Here is a 17,934-nt window from a genome sequence, read left to right on the forward strand (position 1 = left end):
ATACTGGACACAGCTGTCCATGAGAATTCTGGGAGAGAAAGAAAAACTGACTTGACAAAGTTTTTCTGGGTTTCTGCCTTTCTATTACATTCTTTTCCAAATTAACACGAACAACAATGTGTTGTGTTTAAACATTTTCAACTTTAAAAATCAGTCACATTTTATGAACTGAATCAAAGAAATACTTTTTATATACTCAGCTATGAGTTTTCAAACAGGCAAACCCATCTGTAAATTGATTTCTCAGCTGGAACTGACTTCCATCATTTGTAAGCAGATATCCAGAGAGAGATGGAAACCTGGTTCTATGTGGAGGTTCTTTGAAAGGTTGTTTTGTTTGTTCACTCCTGTGGTTTTGTCACCGGAGACTCCAGGATTCCTCTCTACTCAGGACAAGTGGGGTCCTTGGCATACCTGATGGAAAGTGCCAGACACACAGACAAAAGTTTATTTAGAAAAGAAGAGGCACATCAAGGGAGCATGTGGGCCATCCCCAGAGGCAGGGACAGCAAACTTTTGGTGTGGAGTGTTGTTGTTGATAGAGGGACAGCAGCTAGGAGCTGGACTGGAGGTGGAGGCAGGGTGGAGCTGTGAAATTTTGCACCAGTTTTCCCTGCTAGACATTTCGCCTTCAGGTTCTTTTCTGCAGGGAGTGGCATAGGTCAGGGGTAAGGGGCAAGGGCCAATGGTACAGGCTAAGGACATGGGCTGGGTTTGCTGACTAATGCTTGCTTTGCATTTCAACAGTTTGTGCACCTTTTCTGCATCTAGGGGCTCGGTGGCATGGTGGCACTTCTCTTTTTTGAGACTTCTCTTTTGAGACGTCTATCTTTCCTTTTCTGATTGCCCAAATTTCTATTTGTTTTAGACTGTGCCCTACCCAAAAAGTCCTCCAAAGAGTATTGTTATGTCTGTATCTAAGAACCTCCTCATGGTTCTAGGAATTGGGGATCCCATTATTAAAAGTCTGAATTCAATCTAAAGTGCAGTTCTACATGCTAAAGTAACTGCATTGCCTTTGCTTGACGTTTTGGTTGATCTTTGTTATCTAGGAATCTAGTTACATTTTTAGCTTCTATAGCAATAATTTTTAAAATATCCATTAAAAAATAAATTTAAGTATCTAGTTTGTTGGATGGCTTTGAGAGAACATGCATTTATACTAAGGGCAAATAGAAAATAGAATTCTTTACTCAAGCAGGTGTTAAGCATTTGGGGTACTAGCCCACATATTTCACTCTCCCACGTCCTGGTTATTTACAGTGTGGGAGGAATTTATAAAAATTTACTGAGGTTCAGAGAGGTAAAACTTCATACTACAAACATATGGACATTAAAATAAACGAGTGGAATATCACATAACAAATTACCTCAAAACTAAATGGCTTAAAACAATCGCTTTCTTGTGCCCAGATTCTGGATTAGGTAATGGCTTATCTGTGCTCTGTAATGTCTGGAGTCTCAGCTGGGGTACTCATTGATGGGGGACAGGAGTTTTCTAGGGATCTTCACTCACAGGTCTAGATGCCAGTGCTGGTCTGGGTGGAACTTACCCAAAGCCCTCCAGAAACCTTTCCATCTGGCCTGGGCCTCTAGTAGCATGGCAGCCTCAGGGTGGTCAGAATTGCAAGGTGAGGGTCCCAGAAAGAGGCAGAAACTGTCACCTTTTCAGACCCAGCGCTGCAAAGTCACCCAGCTTAATTTCCACTCCATTCTGTCATTTACTAGAGAGTCACATTCAAGAGAAAGGAAATGTACCATTTCTCAGCACAAGAGAATCCAGGAATTCTGGTACATGTTTAAAATTGTGATGTAAGGCTTCTCTCTACTCCTTTTGTTACTAGAGTCCTTGGCCAGAGAACGAGGACTCCCCCAGATGACTCATCTGGGGATCTAGCTAATCAAAACCAAACAGAACAGGTAACAGTGAAAAATCATGAAAAGAACTTTAATCTGTGTAGCTACACTAAGAAGATGGAGGACCCACGTCCTTAGACCTGTCTTTAAGGGACTGACAATGACATTGAGGTTTTATAGAAAGAGAATGAGTGCAAGGGTCAGGAGTTGGTGTAGCTGAAGCTTCTCACCTACCAAAGCTGGTGATCTTGATCCCGTCTGGTCTATCCAGCATCATCTCAGGGTTGGTTAAGTGGGGCCGTGTCTTTGAGAAGTTGCTGTTGTCTGGGGTAGAGTTTTAACTCATTACCAGATGTTTATGGGGTCAGACCTTCCAGGAACCCAAGGTGACTCAGAGGAAAGGAGATGGTTGCAAAATGGAGTCTTACATCCTGCATTAGCCATCCATAAGACATTTGGAGAAGTGAAGAGTCTAAGTCCTTGTTATACTTTTCTATTTTATCATCGTATAGCATGTGTGGTGTTTAGATACTGTGCCCTACAACTTTTAGCTACAAGGGCATAAACTTTGAAGTACAACGTAAGTATTTTTCCTACCACTGTTTCTCTTTTGAGGATTCCAGAGAGAGGGAAAAGGAAGAAAAACGTACATATACAAATGCAGTGATGGGATGGTGTTACCAAAAGCTCAGTCCTTGTCTCCTGTGCCCGTCCAGCAACGACATGTTTTGAGAAAAAGGAAAAAGAAGGTTTATTGCTTTGCTAGCACAGGGAAACACAAGGGACTTCTGTCCCAGAGGCTGTGATTCTGCCTATCGGGGGAGCAGGGGGAGTTTAAAGTGATTCAAAGGCTGCATTCCACATGTTCTCAGGTCCCAATTGTAAATCACATGTTAATTTAGAAGACAGTCATTTCTGAAATCTTCTGGTGCCATCCCGAAAGTCTGAATTACTTAATCCTTACAGTGGGTGTGTACTCAGGGACAGATAACTGCCTAGGATCGGGGAGAAACATAATCCTGTTTCCCCTGAAACAGCCATCCATCGGACATTTGGAGACAAGAGGGACTGGGAGAGATTAGGGAGGAGCGAGGAGAGAGAGAGAAATAAACATGTCCATTTTACAAGTAAGTTACACTGGCAGAGCAGTAAGGGCTGTATTCAAAGTATAGAGTGGACACTGTTACAGTAGGGCTGAGACCCTCTTCCTAGTGCTGTCCAACTGGCTGGAGGGACGTGCAGCAGCGGCATTTGGCCCTTCTCCACCAACAGATGGGAGGCCTGTGCCTGCCCACCAAGATAAACACATACTGTTGGGTCAGTGTCTGTGCCTCAGTTGTGTCCCCCACCATCTCCCACTGGGAAAATTCAGCCAAAGGATTTTGTTTTCTCTTTCTTTTCCCCTCTCTCCCTCCCTCCATCCCTTCTTTTTTCTTCTTTTCATTTCTTTCTTTCTTTCTTTTCTTTCTTTATTTCTTTCAGGGATTATACATTACTTTTTGTGTACATGTGGTACCAGGGATTGAACGAGGGGGCTTTACCTTTGAGCTACATCCCCAGCCTTTCCTCCAACCCTCCTCCTCCTTTTTTTTTTTTTTTTTTTAAAGAGAGAGTGAGAGAGGAGAGAGAGAGAATTTTTAATATTTATTTTTTAGTTCTCGGCAGACACAACATCTTTGTTGGTATGTGGTGCTGAGGATCGAACCCGGGCCGCACGCATGCCAGGCGAGCGCGCTACCGCTTGAGCCACATCCCCAGCCCAACCCTCCTCCTTTTTGAGACAGGCTCTCACAAAGTTGCCAAGGCTGATCTCAAATTTACAATCCTCCTGCCTCAGACTCCCATGTCACTGGGATTTCAGGCATGCACCACCACACCCAGCATAAATTACTCTTTTGAGGGTACCACATTTAATAGCTAAATTTATTTTTTAACTATAGAGTAGGAAGAAATGAAAAAATATTCAAGTAGGTAGAAGGATTAAAAAGGGAAAAAATGTTCCTAAACATATTTGAAATCTTTTATATTTGTAGTTTATCCCCAAATTTTATTTCAAAGAATGATAATACTGTGGGAAGACATTTTTCCCCTCAAGGGAGAAAGATCTTAAAGTCTGCAGGGTGTGGTCATTTTCCATGAAGCAACCATTGAAAAGCCTGCATTTTAAATGCTTCCCAAGCTCCCTCCTCTCACCCCTGTCCTTTCACAGTCTGGCAAAAGGTTGGAGATTATTGCCACTCATCAGAATTAGCTGGAATGGTGCAGGACCTGGAACAACACCTGAACTCTCATTATTACTAGGACTTGTAGCCAGAAATGTGACCCCTCTAAAAAGTGAGCGAGTCTGCCGGTGCAGCAGTGATGCAGATGTGGTTCTGTTCTAAGGCTGGGACTTTCCCACAGATACGGTAACTTCACTGTGTCAGTCCAGTTGTGAAGAGAGGTATTTGCTTGTCCATGTTTAGGTAAGTGAGATGTCCAGCCTAGGCCAGGTAACAGAGATGTAAGGACATTAGGGCCTGGGCTATCTGAATAGTGGAGGAGATAGGGAATGAGCTGGCGTAGGGGTGTCCAGCATGTGGATAACACACAGTGTGGTTTTGTTCTGAGGAGGGAAAAGAGGCAAAGCAGGGAGCTCAGGGCTGGGAAGCACTGATGGCATAGGTGACATGAACGTGAGCCAACTGGCTGGCAAGCAGAGTCCTTTCCTAGAGAGCAGTTTTGATCAGACATAGAGGGCAAGTGCCTGGGCCCCGATCAGGAAATAGTTCCCCACCATGATAAACTGGTGTTCACAAGCTAGATGTGGATGAGGAATGATAGATAAGCAAGAACTGTGAATTCAGTTGGGTGAGAAGAGGAACAGCTTGCAAAAGGACACAATCCAAGTTTGTAATGTACTACCCACACCAAATAGAGCACCTTGAGTTTTATTTGCACAGTTGGTTTGTACTCCAAGATTTCTTCATAGTCTAGTAAAGATTAACCTTGCCCTGGAATGAACTCTGAATGAGCTGTAGAAACAAGCATTTGGGCTTGCCCAAGATTATGAGATGGAAACAAGCCAGTGAACCCTGAAAGTCTGCCCTTTTCTTGGCTCATAGGCTCTGGCAGTAGAAAATGAGGCCAGAACACAGCTAGGGGTTATATTGGTTCATGTCAAAGTAGGTCAGTAGCCTACGGCTAGGTGTATTCCAGAATGACCAGTGGCATGGGCTTTGAGTCCCCTTACCCATTTCTCTAATTGATGAAGTTTCCTTTCCCTTCCTTTCCACAAATAGGAACTCCAGAGGTCACCTTAGAGAGGTTCTGATCCTGAGTGCTCGTGCACTGCATACCTAATCTTCTAAGGCCCAGAGAGTCAAGGTGAACTAGGGGTTTATCCCTGTGGCCCTTAGTCTCTGCTTGTGTCACACCACAAGTGGCCCAGCAGGAGTGGATGATAAGAATTAGGCCTTGTCAAGGCTGCCCTGCTACTTGTGTTTGACCAGATTATTGATCATAGCAGACCTAAAAAGGGTTAGGATGTTTTCCATTCCACTAAGGCCATGCTTTAGTAGGGAAGTTTGCACAAGACAGACTGCATTATTAAAAACTCAGTTTTCTCTAGGCACAGTGACACACATTTATAGTCCCAGCAACTCAAAGAGTCTGAGGCAGAAGGATTGCAAGTTTGAGGCCAGCCTGGGCAACTTAGTGAGACTACTATCTTAAAATAAAATTTTAAAAGGCTGGGGATATAGCTTGGTGGAGTACCCTCAGTTCAATCCCCAGTACCAAAAAAAAAAAAAAAAAAGTTTAATAAGTAAAGCTAGCATTTCTCAGTTATCCTGTAAAGTTTGAGTTAGCTTTTATTAGAAGGAATATGCCACAGATTATAACCTCTCAAAATCATTAAGAGCCACATTGTCTATAAAACGTGAATGTTGTACCATCTATAAAACTTCATTGACAATAACATCTTGGACACATTTAATTTCTGACAAACATGTTATTACTCCTGTCAGTTCATAGAAGTATTCAATCTTCTAAAGCAATCTTCTAGCTTTTATTATTTCCCCCTAACCCCGTGTCTAATCGATAAGAACCAGGTAATATTTTACTTGTAAATACTATTTGTAACCTGCGATCTCTCTTGGTTTTACAACAGATTCTTAGTTCTTCTGTACCTTACAACATGTGCTTACTCTTAATGCTTATCCCTCAGAGCCATCTGAGAGCCTGGCATGGTGCACATGCCAGCAGGATGCATGGGCCACTGCATTTGGTCGCTGGAGCCAATGGCCTTGTCTGTCTCCACTTGCTAACCTCGAGCTAGAGGTCACTTTTGTGCCGTGATGACTTTTGTGAATACTAAGTCTTTTCTTTCCAGATATCCCTTTTATATTAAATTCCATGCCATAAATTAATATTCTGTTATTCAAAACCTTTTCTCATGTCTGAAATATTTTGTTATCCTACTTTCTCTTATTTTTGTTTTAGTCTCGGTGACTTCTAGAAATTTGCCAATGAAGCTGTAATTCTTTAACTCTGAAATATTTGTATTCTTACCTCTTCCAACTAAGACATTGTGTCTAAGATTTGATCCCAAAGTTCCAGCAACCCTGGATCCATTCTACATGTTCTGGAGTTCCATGCACTAGTGGTTCACCTTAGAAGGTGTTAAAATGGAAAATCTGGCATGTTTTGTACAAAGACGTTGGAGTTTATTTAGCAATAATTCTTCATACTGAAGTAGATATAAAAAAAATATGTAAGTAATATAGGAAAATGTTTTGAAGGTCCCATTATGCTTTCTTCTTATATTGAGTTCAAATGCTATGGCCTTTTTAAAGGGATGTCTAATTTCTATTATTGATTGCCACCCCCCACCCTTTTACTTTAAGCCACAGATAGTCTGGTTTTTACAACATTAAAATAATTTAACCTAAGAAGGAATAGACTGACTTTTATATACTGGCTATAGTTCTAAGCACCAGAAATGGGTAAAGGAGACCAAACAAAGAAATAGGAAAATGAGGCATTGAAAGGGAGCAGGGAGCCAACATGTGTTTGGAAGGGATGATAGCTTCCATTGTGTCAGAGTATTTTGTCTTCCTTTTGCAGTTTACTCTGGGTTCAGAAATAGAGGAAGAAAGAAGGTAGATGGTACTACAGCCTGAAATCAGTATAGAACACACCAGGCCTCACATTGAATGTAATCAGACACTGGCTGTACTTATGCAAATTTATGCATAAAGTTTTCCTATGAATAAATCACCAACATCAACCTTAACACTCAAGGTTAATGTAAGTCATGTATGCCAGCCACAGTGACTTCTGAGTATCAACTGGAACTGTTAGCTTTTACTAACTTTTTACCTCCTAGTTGTGCTTGAATACCCTCTGGACCCTTGACAAAATGAACTTCGAATCTTAAAGACCTACAGGACTTCCATGGCCTTCCACTGGAAAAGGCAATACCTTGCTTGGGAAGGAGATAGCGTAGGGGGAATATGAGGATGAATATGGTGTAGCCTCTTTTAATCTATTCATTCTAGTGACATTCAAGCTAGTTAGGTGTTTATTTTATTTTTACTTACCCTTCACCCAGAATGTGTTCTAGTGGTTAGCATTTGGAGACTTGCTTAAAGGAGGGAGTTGCTTAAATATGCCTAGGGGGAAATGTGCTTGCTTTGTTCTTTATAAACATAAATTGAGAATTGTAGACATATTCCTGAAGGTCATGGGACTGACAGATTAAAATGCTAAGATCCTTTCGGGATTAGCATGTGGTTTTCTTTTGCATGAACACAGATAAGATAATATGGGTTAAAGGTAAGACACATTGTTCTAGCAAACTGCTAATATGAGTATTCCATGCCTCTGAGCAGGCATAGTATTGTTGGTTTTTTTCCATGGATCTATTAAGAGGTCCCACTGAGTGTTTTATTTTTATTTCAAGGAATTTGAAGCATTCTGTAAGTATAGGAAGGCATTAAAAATATATTTTTCTCTTCATAGGAAACTTAGAGAGTGACTGCAATATTTATAGATGAGTTAAACCCATATTCTAGGTGCTTATCAGACATTTTGTTCAACTCTGCAAGCATTGATTGAGCTCCCAACTTGTCCGAAGCACTGTTAAGCACTGTGAAGGGAAAACAGATATAGACAAAATGATCCAAAGGCATGTGATCCATGTTTAGGGATTGGCAATCAAATACTGGAATGTACCTGTGAGAGGACTGGAGGTCATTGGCCAAGGGAAGTGTTGCTCACTTGGTGAGCTGCACAGGCTGCTCCCCCAGTGCACGGGAGTTCCTGGGAAAGTGCACTGATGGCACTCAAGTTCTTGGTTGATCACATTGGGCAGTTTTGACCAAACCTTACAGATTGGGATCCTTAACCAGAACATCACTTCGTGCCTGAAAGGAGCTTTTTTTTTTTTTTTTTTTTTTTTTTTGTTGTTGTTGTTGTTGTTGTTGTTAACCAAAAACTACTTTTGAAACACCCCAGGTACCATGGATTATCTGCCTTAGTTATGGAATTTTATGCAGTGCCTTTATGTTAAGGAGATTTCACTGTCGAGCGCTTTATGTGCAACATGGATCTTCCCTATAAGCTTTCCTTCTGTTGTTTTATTCACCCAAACTAAAAAATTAAACAGTTATTTTATTAAGAATGGTCCTAGCTGGGCACAGTGGCACAGACCTACAATTCCAGTGACTCTGGAGGCTGAGGCAGAGGATTGCAACTTAGTGAGAACCTGTCTCAAAATTAAAATTAAAAAAAGACTCTGAGTATAGCTCCATGGTAAAGCACTCCTGGTTTCAACCCCCAGTACCAATAAATAAATAATTACATAGAAGGTCGTATTTTTTTCTTTTAGGGAAAAAGAAACAGTGGTTTCAGACAGTGCTTCTTTGGGAGCCAGAAGCACTGCAAGTTGACAAAGCTTTGTCCAGCCATGGGGTACACGTTCAGGCTGGCTGCTCGGAATGACATTGGCACCAGGTATAATGTTTCCTTCTCTTCTTGCCCTTCAGCTTTTCGGTGGTGATTCTGGACCTTTCTTCTTGTTGCTGGGAGGTGTGAGGGAGCCCACTACTCCACATTGGGCCAGCTTGAGATTTTCAGAATAGGAAATACTCAATGGGGAAGGCCCCTTTACATTATAAAGTTAACTTTATAATGAAGGCCCCATGAGAGGTCTCAGAACCAAGATGAAGTACAGATTTTGAAAGGAATGTCTTATGGGGCTTCATTTTTCAGATCATGGTCTTTTTTTTTTTTTTTTTTTTTTTGCAGCACCCCCCGCCCCACCTCCCTTTTTAAGCAATCTTGTCCTGGTTGCCTTTTAAAATTCTGAGTATTTCATGACAAAAAGAGAAGTGTGTTGGGCCTGCCATTGTCATAGAGCCCAGGGAGATATTCCTAACCTGGAGAAACCTGGGCTGTCCTGGATTCCCTGCCTGCCCCAGGCTGCAGGAGAAACGCCAGGACAGGTGTGCTGCCAGGCACCCGTTGACTAAAGAGGCTTTGAAAAGGCTACTTTTCAGCCACACTTTAACTCTTGATGAAGGGAAAAATCTTTTTCTTTCACCGCTGTTTGTTGAAAATCTTCCAAAAGATTCAGCCCATCAGTGGTCCCCAACCTTTCCAGCCTGAAGAACCTCTTTCCAACATCACAGAGTTTTGCAGAACTGCCCTATGGACAGAGTTCCCTGGGTGAAGAAGTCATAATGATAAAGGTGTCTGTGGTTCAGGGATTTTTAAATGAATTGGAAGCCTCTGTAAACTTTTGAAAAACCCGTTCTGTATCTATTTGTGAAACATTTATTTCATCAATAGTTATTAGTGCTCACATTGATTTGAAGGCACTTTGGGAGCTTTAACTCATAGCTCAATAAACATGATACTGTGTGCCGTGCTTTATGTTCAGTGCTTTTGGAGGTAAAATAAATTCTTAAGTTCTGTGACTGCTGTGCTTTTCTAACAGCAAACTGTGGGGCAGTGGGGGATAGGGCAAGTCGAAGGTTACAGCAGGGGATATCACACAAGGGGTCCTTGCCTGCCTTTTCTGACTGAATCTGTCCAACCCCAACTTTTCAACCCAAGCAGAGTGGGCAAGTACAGGCCCAGCCTTCCCCTTATCAGGACTCCTCACAAGCTCCTCAGTGTGTGTCTCCTGTGTTCATCTCTCTGCAGTGGCTACAGCCAAGAGGTGGTGTGCTACACATTAGGAAACATCCCTCAGATGCCTTCTGCCCCCAGACTCGTTCGAGCTGGTGTCACATGGGTCACACTGCAGTGGAATAAGCCAGAGGGCTGTTCACCTGAGGAAGTGATTACCTACACCCTGGAAATTCAGGAGGACGAAAATGTAAGTTTTTTGGGTTTGTATCTCCACATGTGTCCTGTGTAAGTCAGCACTATCATACCCACAAGGTACTATGCATGTCGACTAGCTACCTCAGTTCAAACCGAACTCTTTTTTTTCTTTCTGTCAAAACCAAACTCTTAATCTGTGCCACTGCCACCACCACTACCAACAGGAGCCTGCTCTTCCCCATCTTGATAAATGGCATTCTGTCTTTCCACATGGGGAAATCGGAACCCCTGGAGTCATCCTTGACTCCCATATGTGATCAGAGCAAATCTTTCTTTAAAATTATCCATAAATTGAACCATTTTTCACCATCTTCACATACCCTTTTACTAGTCACCTCTGTCTCACCCCTGGATGACTGCAATGATCTCTTAATATTCTCCCCATTTTCACCCATACTCTGTGACAGTCTTTATCCATGCAGAGCCTGAGTGGTCCTGCAGAATACAAATGGATCATGTCTCTTCTCTGCACAGTACTGTCCCCTCATCCAGAGTACAAGCCAGAGCTTTTCCAGTGTGCACACAGCTCTAGGTGGCTAGGTTTCCCCCACTGCCACTATGCCCTCCACTGTTGTCTCATAGCCGCATGTCTGTGCTTTGGACACCCCAGGTGTATTCTGGCCTCGGCTTTTGCATTCCTTGCCTTCCAGGCACCTTTGACTCACTCCCCACATTTCCTTCAGGTCTCCTCTCAAACATCACTTCCTAGGACAGCCCTTCCCTGACCACTCTATAGAAGAGCACCGACCAGCAGAACATTCCACAGTGATGGAAATGTTCTGCGGTTTCTGCTGTTCATCAAGGCTTCACTGAGATGCATGTGGCTACAAGCTATTGAAATACAGCTAGGGGCCTAAGGAGCTGAATTTTTAATTGTGTATGAAATTTGATTTTAAAGAGCTAAGGAGGCCTAGACAGAATGATCACAAGTTTGAGGCCAGCCTCAGCAGTTTAGCAAGACCCTTAGCAACTTAGTGAGACCCTGTTTCCAAATAAAAAGGACTGGGGATTTAGCTCGGTAGTGAAGCACTCCTGGGTTCAATCCCCAGTAACAAAAAATAAATAAATAAAATATTCTGTGCTTAACCCATGTAGCTATAGAAAGCAGCGCCTCACTACTCCACCACTCCACCCTCTTACCAGCTTTAGTTTTGTCACAGCACTTAACACTGCATGACATGCTTTCTACTTGCATGTAGGGTTTCTTTTTTCTCTCTAATCCCTTCCCCAAGTTAGCTTAAGCTTCTTGCGGGTTAGGTTCCGTATGTTCTTGGGCAAGGCTGAATCCCTAGAACCCAGAGGAGAGCCTAATGCATAGAAGATACTCAACAGTATTTGATGAGTGAGTAAATGATAGAGAATGTTAGTGAATGAATTCTATGCATTCAACTTTTAGTGGGATGATTTTACCTTGTAAAGAATGAAACCCTTCCCTGTCTTAGCATCCTCTCTCTCTTGGCCAGAAGAGGACACTGTATGCTCAGGAACCTCAGCTCCAGTTAATTGCATAGCCCTTTGCGGCGTGAATGTGAAGACCTCAGTAGCAGAGGCTCTTTTCATGACAGATGTATTATTAAGTGTAATTTTAAAAAGCACTTCTTTGTCACAATAAAGTTGTCCAGGCCAAGGAGAAATGACAATGTGATAGAATGAAATTTTTATTTAAGACTTGAATGCTACCCACAGCACCATGGGCTTCTGATTCTTTGCAGTAGCTGCCAGACCTTTGGCTCACTGGCAATGGTAGGAAGAGACACTTGTAAAGATCCCATATAAAAAGGAATTGAAAGCCCAGATTTTGTGATACTAATATTTCTTTCTGGCTTTGCCTTTTCAGGATAACCTTTTCCACCCAAAATACACTGGAGAGGATTTAACCTGTACTGTGAAAAATCTCAAAAGAAGCACACAGTATAAATTCAGGGTGAGTCAATCGTTTTGGTACCTGAACTGCAAAATGAAACTGTTTAATGTTTCACATTTACCATTTCAAATTGACTCTACAGTTTAAAAAATGTTGAAGTTCACAGTGCTCTACATTTTTACAGTAACATTTATACTTAAAAATGCACACCATACTTTGATTTTAAAATCTACTTTTGAGACAGAAAACTGTCATAATGTGCTTTAATAAGTTGCATCCCAGCATGGCCAGGTGCCCTAGCTTAGGAGGACAGCCAGATGCTAAGGAGAGCACCCGTCACTCACTAGCATCCAACTCCTTTCTATTCTGCATTTCTCCTTGTAGTCACATTTCTGTTTTGCTCTCCATTGTCCTTTGCTCTTATACCCTGGTCTTTTTCTTAACCTATTTTTTTTTGTTGTTTTTCTCTCCTATTATCCACCTTCTCCCCACTTAAACAATCACTGTAAAGATGGAGAGGATGTGGAGGAAAAAGAACACTTGTACACCATTAGTGGGATTGTAAATTAGTATGACCACTATAGAAGTCAGTATGGAGGCTCCTCAGAGAACTAGGCATGGAACCACCACAGGAGTAGCTATGCCACTCCTGGATATTTATCGTAAAAATCAAAATCAAAGTCAGCATACTATAGTGATAGATGCATGTCCATGTTTATAGCAGCACAATTCACAATAGCCCAACTATGGAACCAGCCCAGGCGTCCATCAGTAGATGAATGGATAAGAAAACATGGAATATATACATGATGGGGTATTATTCAGCCATAAAGAAAAATGAAATTGTTAACGACCAATAAAAAAAAAAATGAAATTGTCAAAATTTGTAGAGAAAGGAATGGAACTTGAGCCTTATTTATGCTATGTGAAGTAAGTCAAACTCAGAAAAGTCAAGGATTGTATGTTTTCTTTCATATATGGAAGTTAGGAAAAAGGAAAAGAAAGTTTCGGTGGGGAGGGGTATCTCATGAAAATTGAAGGGAGATCAGGAAAGTAGAGAAAAGAGGAGAGGAGGAAAGGGAGAAATACTAGGGAATAACATTGACCAGATTATATTGCTATACTGTATACATGTGCAAATATGTAACAACTGTAGTGTAAAAAAAAAAAAAAATACACAGAGAGAAAAGAAAAAGCAACCACCATTAGCATTACAATAGGATTTCATCTTAGAGCCCAAAGAGTGAATACAACTCAGTGGTCACGAAGAGAGAAAGTGCTGTGGTACAATGGCTCAGCTCTATTCATTGGTCCTGTGCAGGGCACATTTTCTAATCTGACAAGCATGTGTGACTTTGGAGATAGAAGATTCCCTTCTGATTCCACCCTTCCTCCTCTAAATTTAAGGCCAAGTGATGTGTTTTGGCACATAATAGTCACTTGATAAATATTGTCAGAGTTTCCTGTGTTATGTGTAACTTTTTGAGGAAAATAGTAGTTTGGGTGTATTAAAACCCTTATTATTAATGCCAACTCTGAGAACACAGCCGTATTGCTAGCAGTTCTCCACCAGGTGGCAGTACCCTGCTCATAGATAAGTGAAGGGATTTTTTTAATCTTTCCCTGTCCCATATATTACTCGTATAAAACAGTACAAAGTACTGTTTGTATTATGTCTTCTTGAAAGGATAAAAATGTCTTTAACTAAAATCTGCCTTATGGTTTTATTCCTGATTTTTAATAACTAAATATACAAAAAAAATAAGTGATCATGAAAGATCAGCATTTATGTTTGCAGCTAGAAAGCGTGTATGTGCGTGCACGCGCATGTGAGTTTATAGATACCTTGGTCTTGCCATAAGTCAATGATTTGATAATACCTGGTAATTAAAGCTTGTAAATGTTTTCTTGGTTGTGTTACAGCTTACTGCTTCTAATATGGAAGGGAAAAGCTGTCCAAGTGAAGTTTTGGTTTGTACAACCAGTCCTGACAGGCCTGGACCTCCTACCAGACCCCTCATTAAAGGGCCAGTCACATCTCACGGCTTCGGTGTCAAATGGGGTATGTTCGCTCTTGTTGCTTCTGCTTCCTTTTTTGACAGATTTTTAAAAATTGATTAATTCCACTATCGACACTATTATTTGTGTTGATATCATGCATTTAGAATATACATGTGAGAAACTTCCTAAGAATTCCACGAACTAGAATGGACAGTTCCACTAATTTGAAATTTTGATAGATGTTTAAATTTTGTTCTCCTTTTTTCTGTTTGTTTTTGAGGTATTGGGGATTGAACCCAGGGACATTTTACCACTGTGCTATATCCCTGGCCCTTTCCATTTTATATTTTGAGGCAGAGTCTCACTAAATTGCTAAGACTGGCTTTACACTCATGATCCTTCTGCCTCAAGTTTCCAGAGTTGCTGGGATTACAGTTGTGCGCCACCTTGCCCAGCACACATTAGTTAAATTTTAACGGAAATTTAAATGAACTGTTTTAATAGTATCTCGTTCTCTTTGTGATTCTCCTATGTTAACCTGTTTTTCTTCCTTCGTTTTTAATGTATTATTATTGACTAGAATGTGGTAATTTCTGAATATATAATTAATTCTTCACTAACTCACCCTAAAAATAATTAACAGTATTTAATAGGAAGAAAATTATTCATAAAGTTAATATTGAAAATGAATTTCAAATTTTTGGTATGCTATATTAAGTAATTTTGATATATAGTATGTTTAAGTTACATTTAGATACGATAAGTTTTGTTTTCATATTGTTAGTATATAACCACCATTTTGAACTACAGGAAGTTTTTATATTTAAGTTCATGTGGGGTTTGGGGTTGTCTGGTAGGATGTGGCTCATCGATGTAATTTGGAATATTTCACTGAAATGAATACAACTGGAAGATTGATAAACATTTTGTACATTGAGATGTTATGTTTGTAATTTTCACCAGTATCATATAATTATAACTAAAAAGGTGAAAAAATAGTAGTCTAAAATAAGATTTTACCTCATGCCAGGTTTGGTGGCACATACCTACCTATAATCCCAGCAACTTGGGAGGCTGAAGGAGAGTTCAAGGCCAGTCTGAGCAACTTAGTGAGACCCTCTCTCAAAATAAAAAATAAAAAGGGATATAGCTCACTGGTAAAGTACCCCTGGGTTAAAGCTCCACTACCCAAAACAAAAAAAGATTTTACCTCACAACCACGTAATATTAAGGAGACCAGCATTCAAGACACATAACTATTTCAAGTTACCTAATAATTTTGAGACAGAATTATTAGAATCTTTCCCCCTGATTTGTGTTATGCTATAATGTTTGGCTTTATAATTATTATTGTGAATGTCTGTTATTGAAGTGTGTGTATACATACATATATATATATATGTTAATGGAAATACCAGTTAAAAGCAGAGGTAAGGTGAATTCCTTAAATCTATGTGTGCAAAGTCCAGGTCTCTTAGAAGAACTTTCTTTGTGCCTAATAATATGAGGCAGTAGACTGACAGAGGCAGATTTCTCCATACTTGTAAAATTATAATGCAAGGTGTTGTTCTACTCAGAAAATAAAACTCCTGTAGGAGCAGGGTCACCAGGAGACGCACACCCAGGGTGCCGTGTGCGAGGAGCATACGTCCTTGTTGATCCGCAGCTCTGTGTTCATGTCAGGTTCAGCAGAGACATGACGGCTACTTACGAGAAAGCTGATGGGGCAGACTTATTCCATTCTGAGGTTTTATTTATTTTGTAGATTATTTTGCACTTCTGTTTTCTTTATCTGGCAAAAGAATCTAGTTACTGATAAAATAAATGAAAAGAACCAATAAGATAATAAAACCAAAAAGCAATATATGGCTGTTTCATCTTATATTTTTAGAAAATCACCAAATATTGAAGAGCTGCCTAAGGAATTCTCTAAGTAAATTTACTAATATAATTCTTAGAAATATCAGTTCATAGTTTGAGTTTTGTTCCCATCTTGCTAAATAAATTTAATTCTGACATTTCTAGCTCTGAGAATTTTGAATAGTCTGATAATATTTAGAGTTTCTTGGTATGTTTGTTTCCTTTGTTTTTCAAGGAAGGAGTCTAGTGAATTAAATTAATTATTACACTTTTTGGTCAAGTCTAGAATTAAAATGGTGTAATGTTATGTGATTTTGTGTTTTCTAATTATATTTGCCAATAAAAATCAGTACTGCACATTGCTAATAAGATATGTGCTTATTTTCAGATCCTCCCAAGGACAACGGTGGCTCAGAAATCCTTAAGTACTTGCTGGAGATTACTGATGGAAATTCTGAAGGTGAAGTTCTTGGAAATGTTTTTATACAAATTTTGCAGTAGTTATCCATATTTTCTAATACATTAAGTATCTTTATAGAGTTGCAGGCAGCCATTCATTCTAATAATACAGAGCCCTCTACAATAAACAAACTTTATCCACATATTACCTGTTTTTTCTTTCAAACACAGCACCAGAGATGGGAGTCTACTTGAAGTATACCTTTTTGTCATATTTTTTTTCTGTTTTCTGAATCTTATTATTTTTTTAAATCAGAGTTCCTAGTTAATAGAATAAATAAATTTAAGGTTTTCATCCCTAATCTGACACACTTTTTCTGCAAATTCTCATGAGCAAAGTGTTGGAAAAAACTTTCCAGGAAGTATAAGATAGGGTGAGTAAAGGAGCGTAGTCCTCGACAGCTTGCCACGCAGGACAGACAGCATACCGGATCAAGGGCTCATGACCAGTGTTGTACTTTAGTAACAAGTGTAGGAAAGTCTTTCAGTCTCTACAGTGACTTTGGAGTTACAGGATGTACCCATTACTCTTCAACAGTGTTAGAAATCAGAATTCCAAGGCTGGGGTTGTGGCTCAGCGTATGTGAGGTGCTGGATTCAATCCTCGGCACCACATAAAAATAAATGAATAAAATAAAGGTATTGTGTCCAACTACAACTAAAGTAATAAATAAATAAATAAAAGAAGAAGTCAAAATTCCTTGGTTAGTGCCTTTTTAAATATTATATTTTCTAATAGAATTGACTAGGCTTTAATAGAAAGTATAGTTACCAGAACTTTAAAAAGGATATGTTATCTTCTATAATTTTGATAATCATTCATTTTTAAAAAGTAAAGCATGTTGGGCACAGTGGTACATCCTGTAACCACAGTGACTTGGGACTCTGAGGTAGGAGGATAGCAATTTCAAGGCCAACCTGGGCAACTTAGTGAGACCTTGTCTCAAAATATAAACAATTAAAAAAGGGTGTAGCTCAGTGGTAGAGCACTTCTTAGTTCAATCCCCAGTATTGCATAATAATAATATAGTAGCTGTAGAAATAGTAATAATAATATACATGCATATTGGCAAAAGAAAGAAAGGAAAGAGACTGACAGTAACTTTTACAAACAAGTAGTGTTGGTATGTGGCTTGCTTTTTATTTTGTACCATGACACCACCTGGAGTTTTTTGGTTAAGTCTGTCAGCTCTTCATTTAAGCTGAGAGATGAGAATTCTTTGACATGGGCACAGCTGTTCTTACCATAAAATCATATTCTATCCTAAATGTCTTACTTAGTATTTTACATCAGAAAACTTACGTGGGAGAGAAGTTGTACATATGCCAGGGGCTCACTGCAAAAATTTATGTATGTTTTGAATTCTCCTGGCTCTCTTAGCTACAGAAGACAAATCTAAAGTACTTTACATTAACATAAAACATTCAGCACTTAACATTAAAAACTTTTCCAGTACCTGGGAAAGTGACCAATTATATCTTTTTTAGCTGTCCTTATGCCAGTCCCTTTTTCAGTTTTC

General features: G+C 39.9%; 1 protein-coding gene across 5 annotated transcripts in view; it reads left to right on the forward strand.

The window, feature by feature from the left end:
• The window catches only part of Fndc3b (fibronectin type III domain containing 3B), a 335,107-nt gene that overhangs the window by 260,545 nt on the left and 56,628 nt on the right, over positions 1-17,934 (forward strand). For all 5 annotated transcript variants that reach the window (XM_026394977.2, XM_077795313.1, XM_026394979.2 and 2 more), the window contains 5 exons: positions 8,729-8,853; positions 10,048-10,222; positions 12,068-12,154; positions 14,018-14,156; positions 16,344-16,415. In XM_026394977.2, coding sequence (XP_026250762.1) covers positions 8,729-8,853; positions 10,048-10,222; positions 12,068-12,154; positions 14,018-14,156; positions 16,344-16,415 — 598 coding nt within the window. The remainder of the gene's footprint in view (positions 1-8,728; positions 8,854-10,047; positions 10,223-12,067; positions 12,155-14,017; positions 14,157-16,343; positions 16,416-17,934) is intronic.

The sequence above is a fragment of the Urocitellus parryii genome, chromosome 2, assembly GCF_045843805.1.
Source record: "Urocitellus parryii isolate mUroPar1 chromosome 2, mUroPar1.hap1, whole genome shotgun sequence".
In the NCBI taxonomy this organism is placed as follows: Eukaryota; Metazoa; Chordata; class Mammalia; order Rodentia; family Sciuridae; genus Urocitellus; species Urocitellus parryii.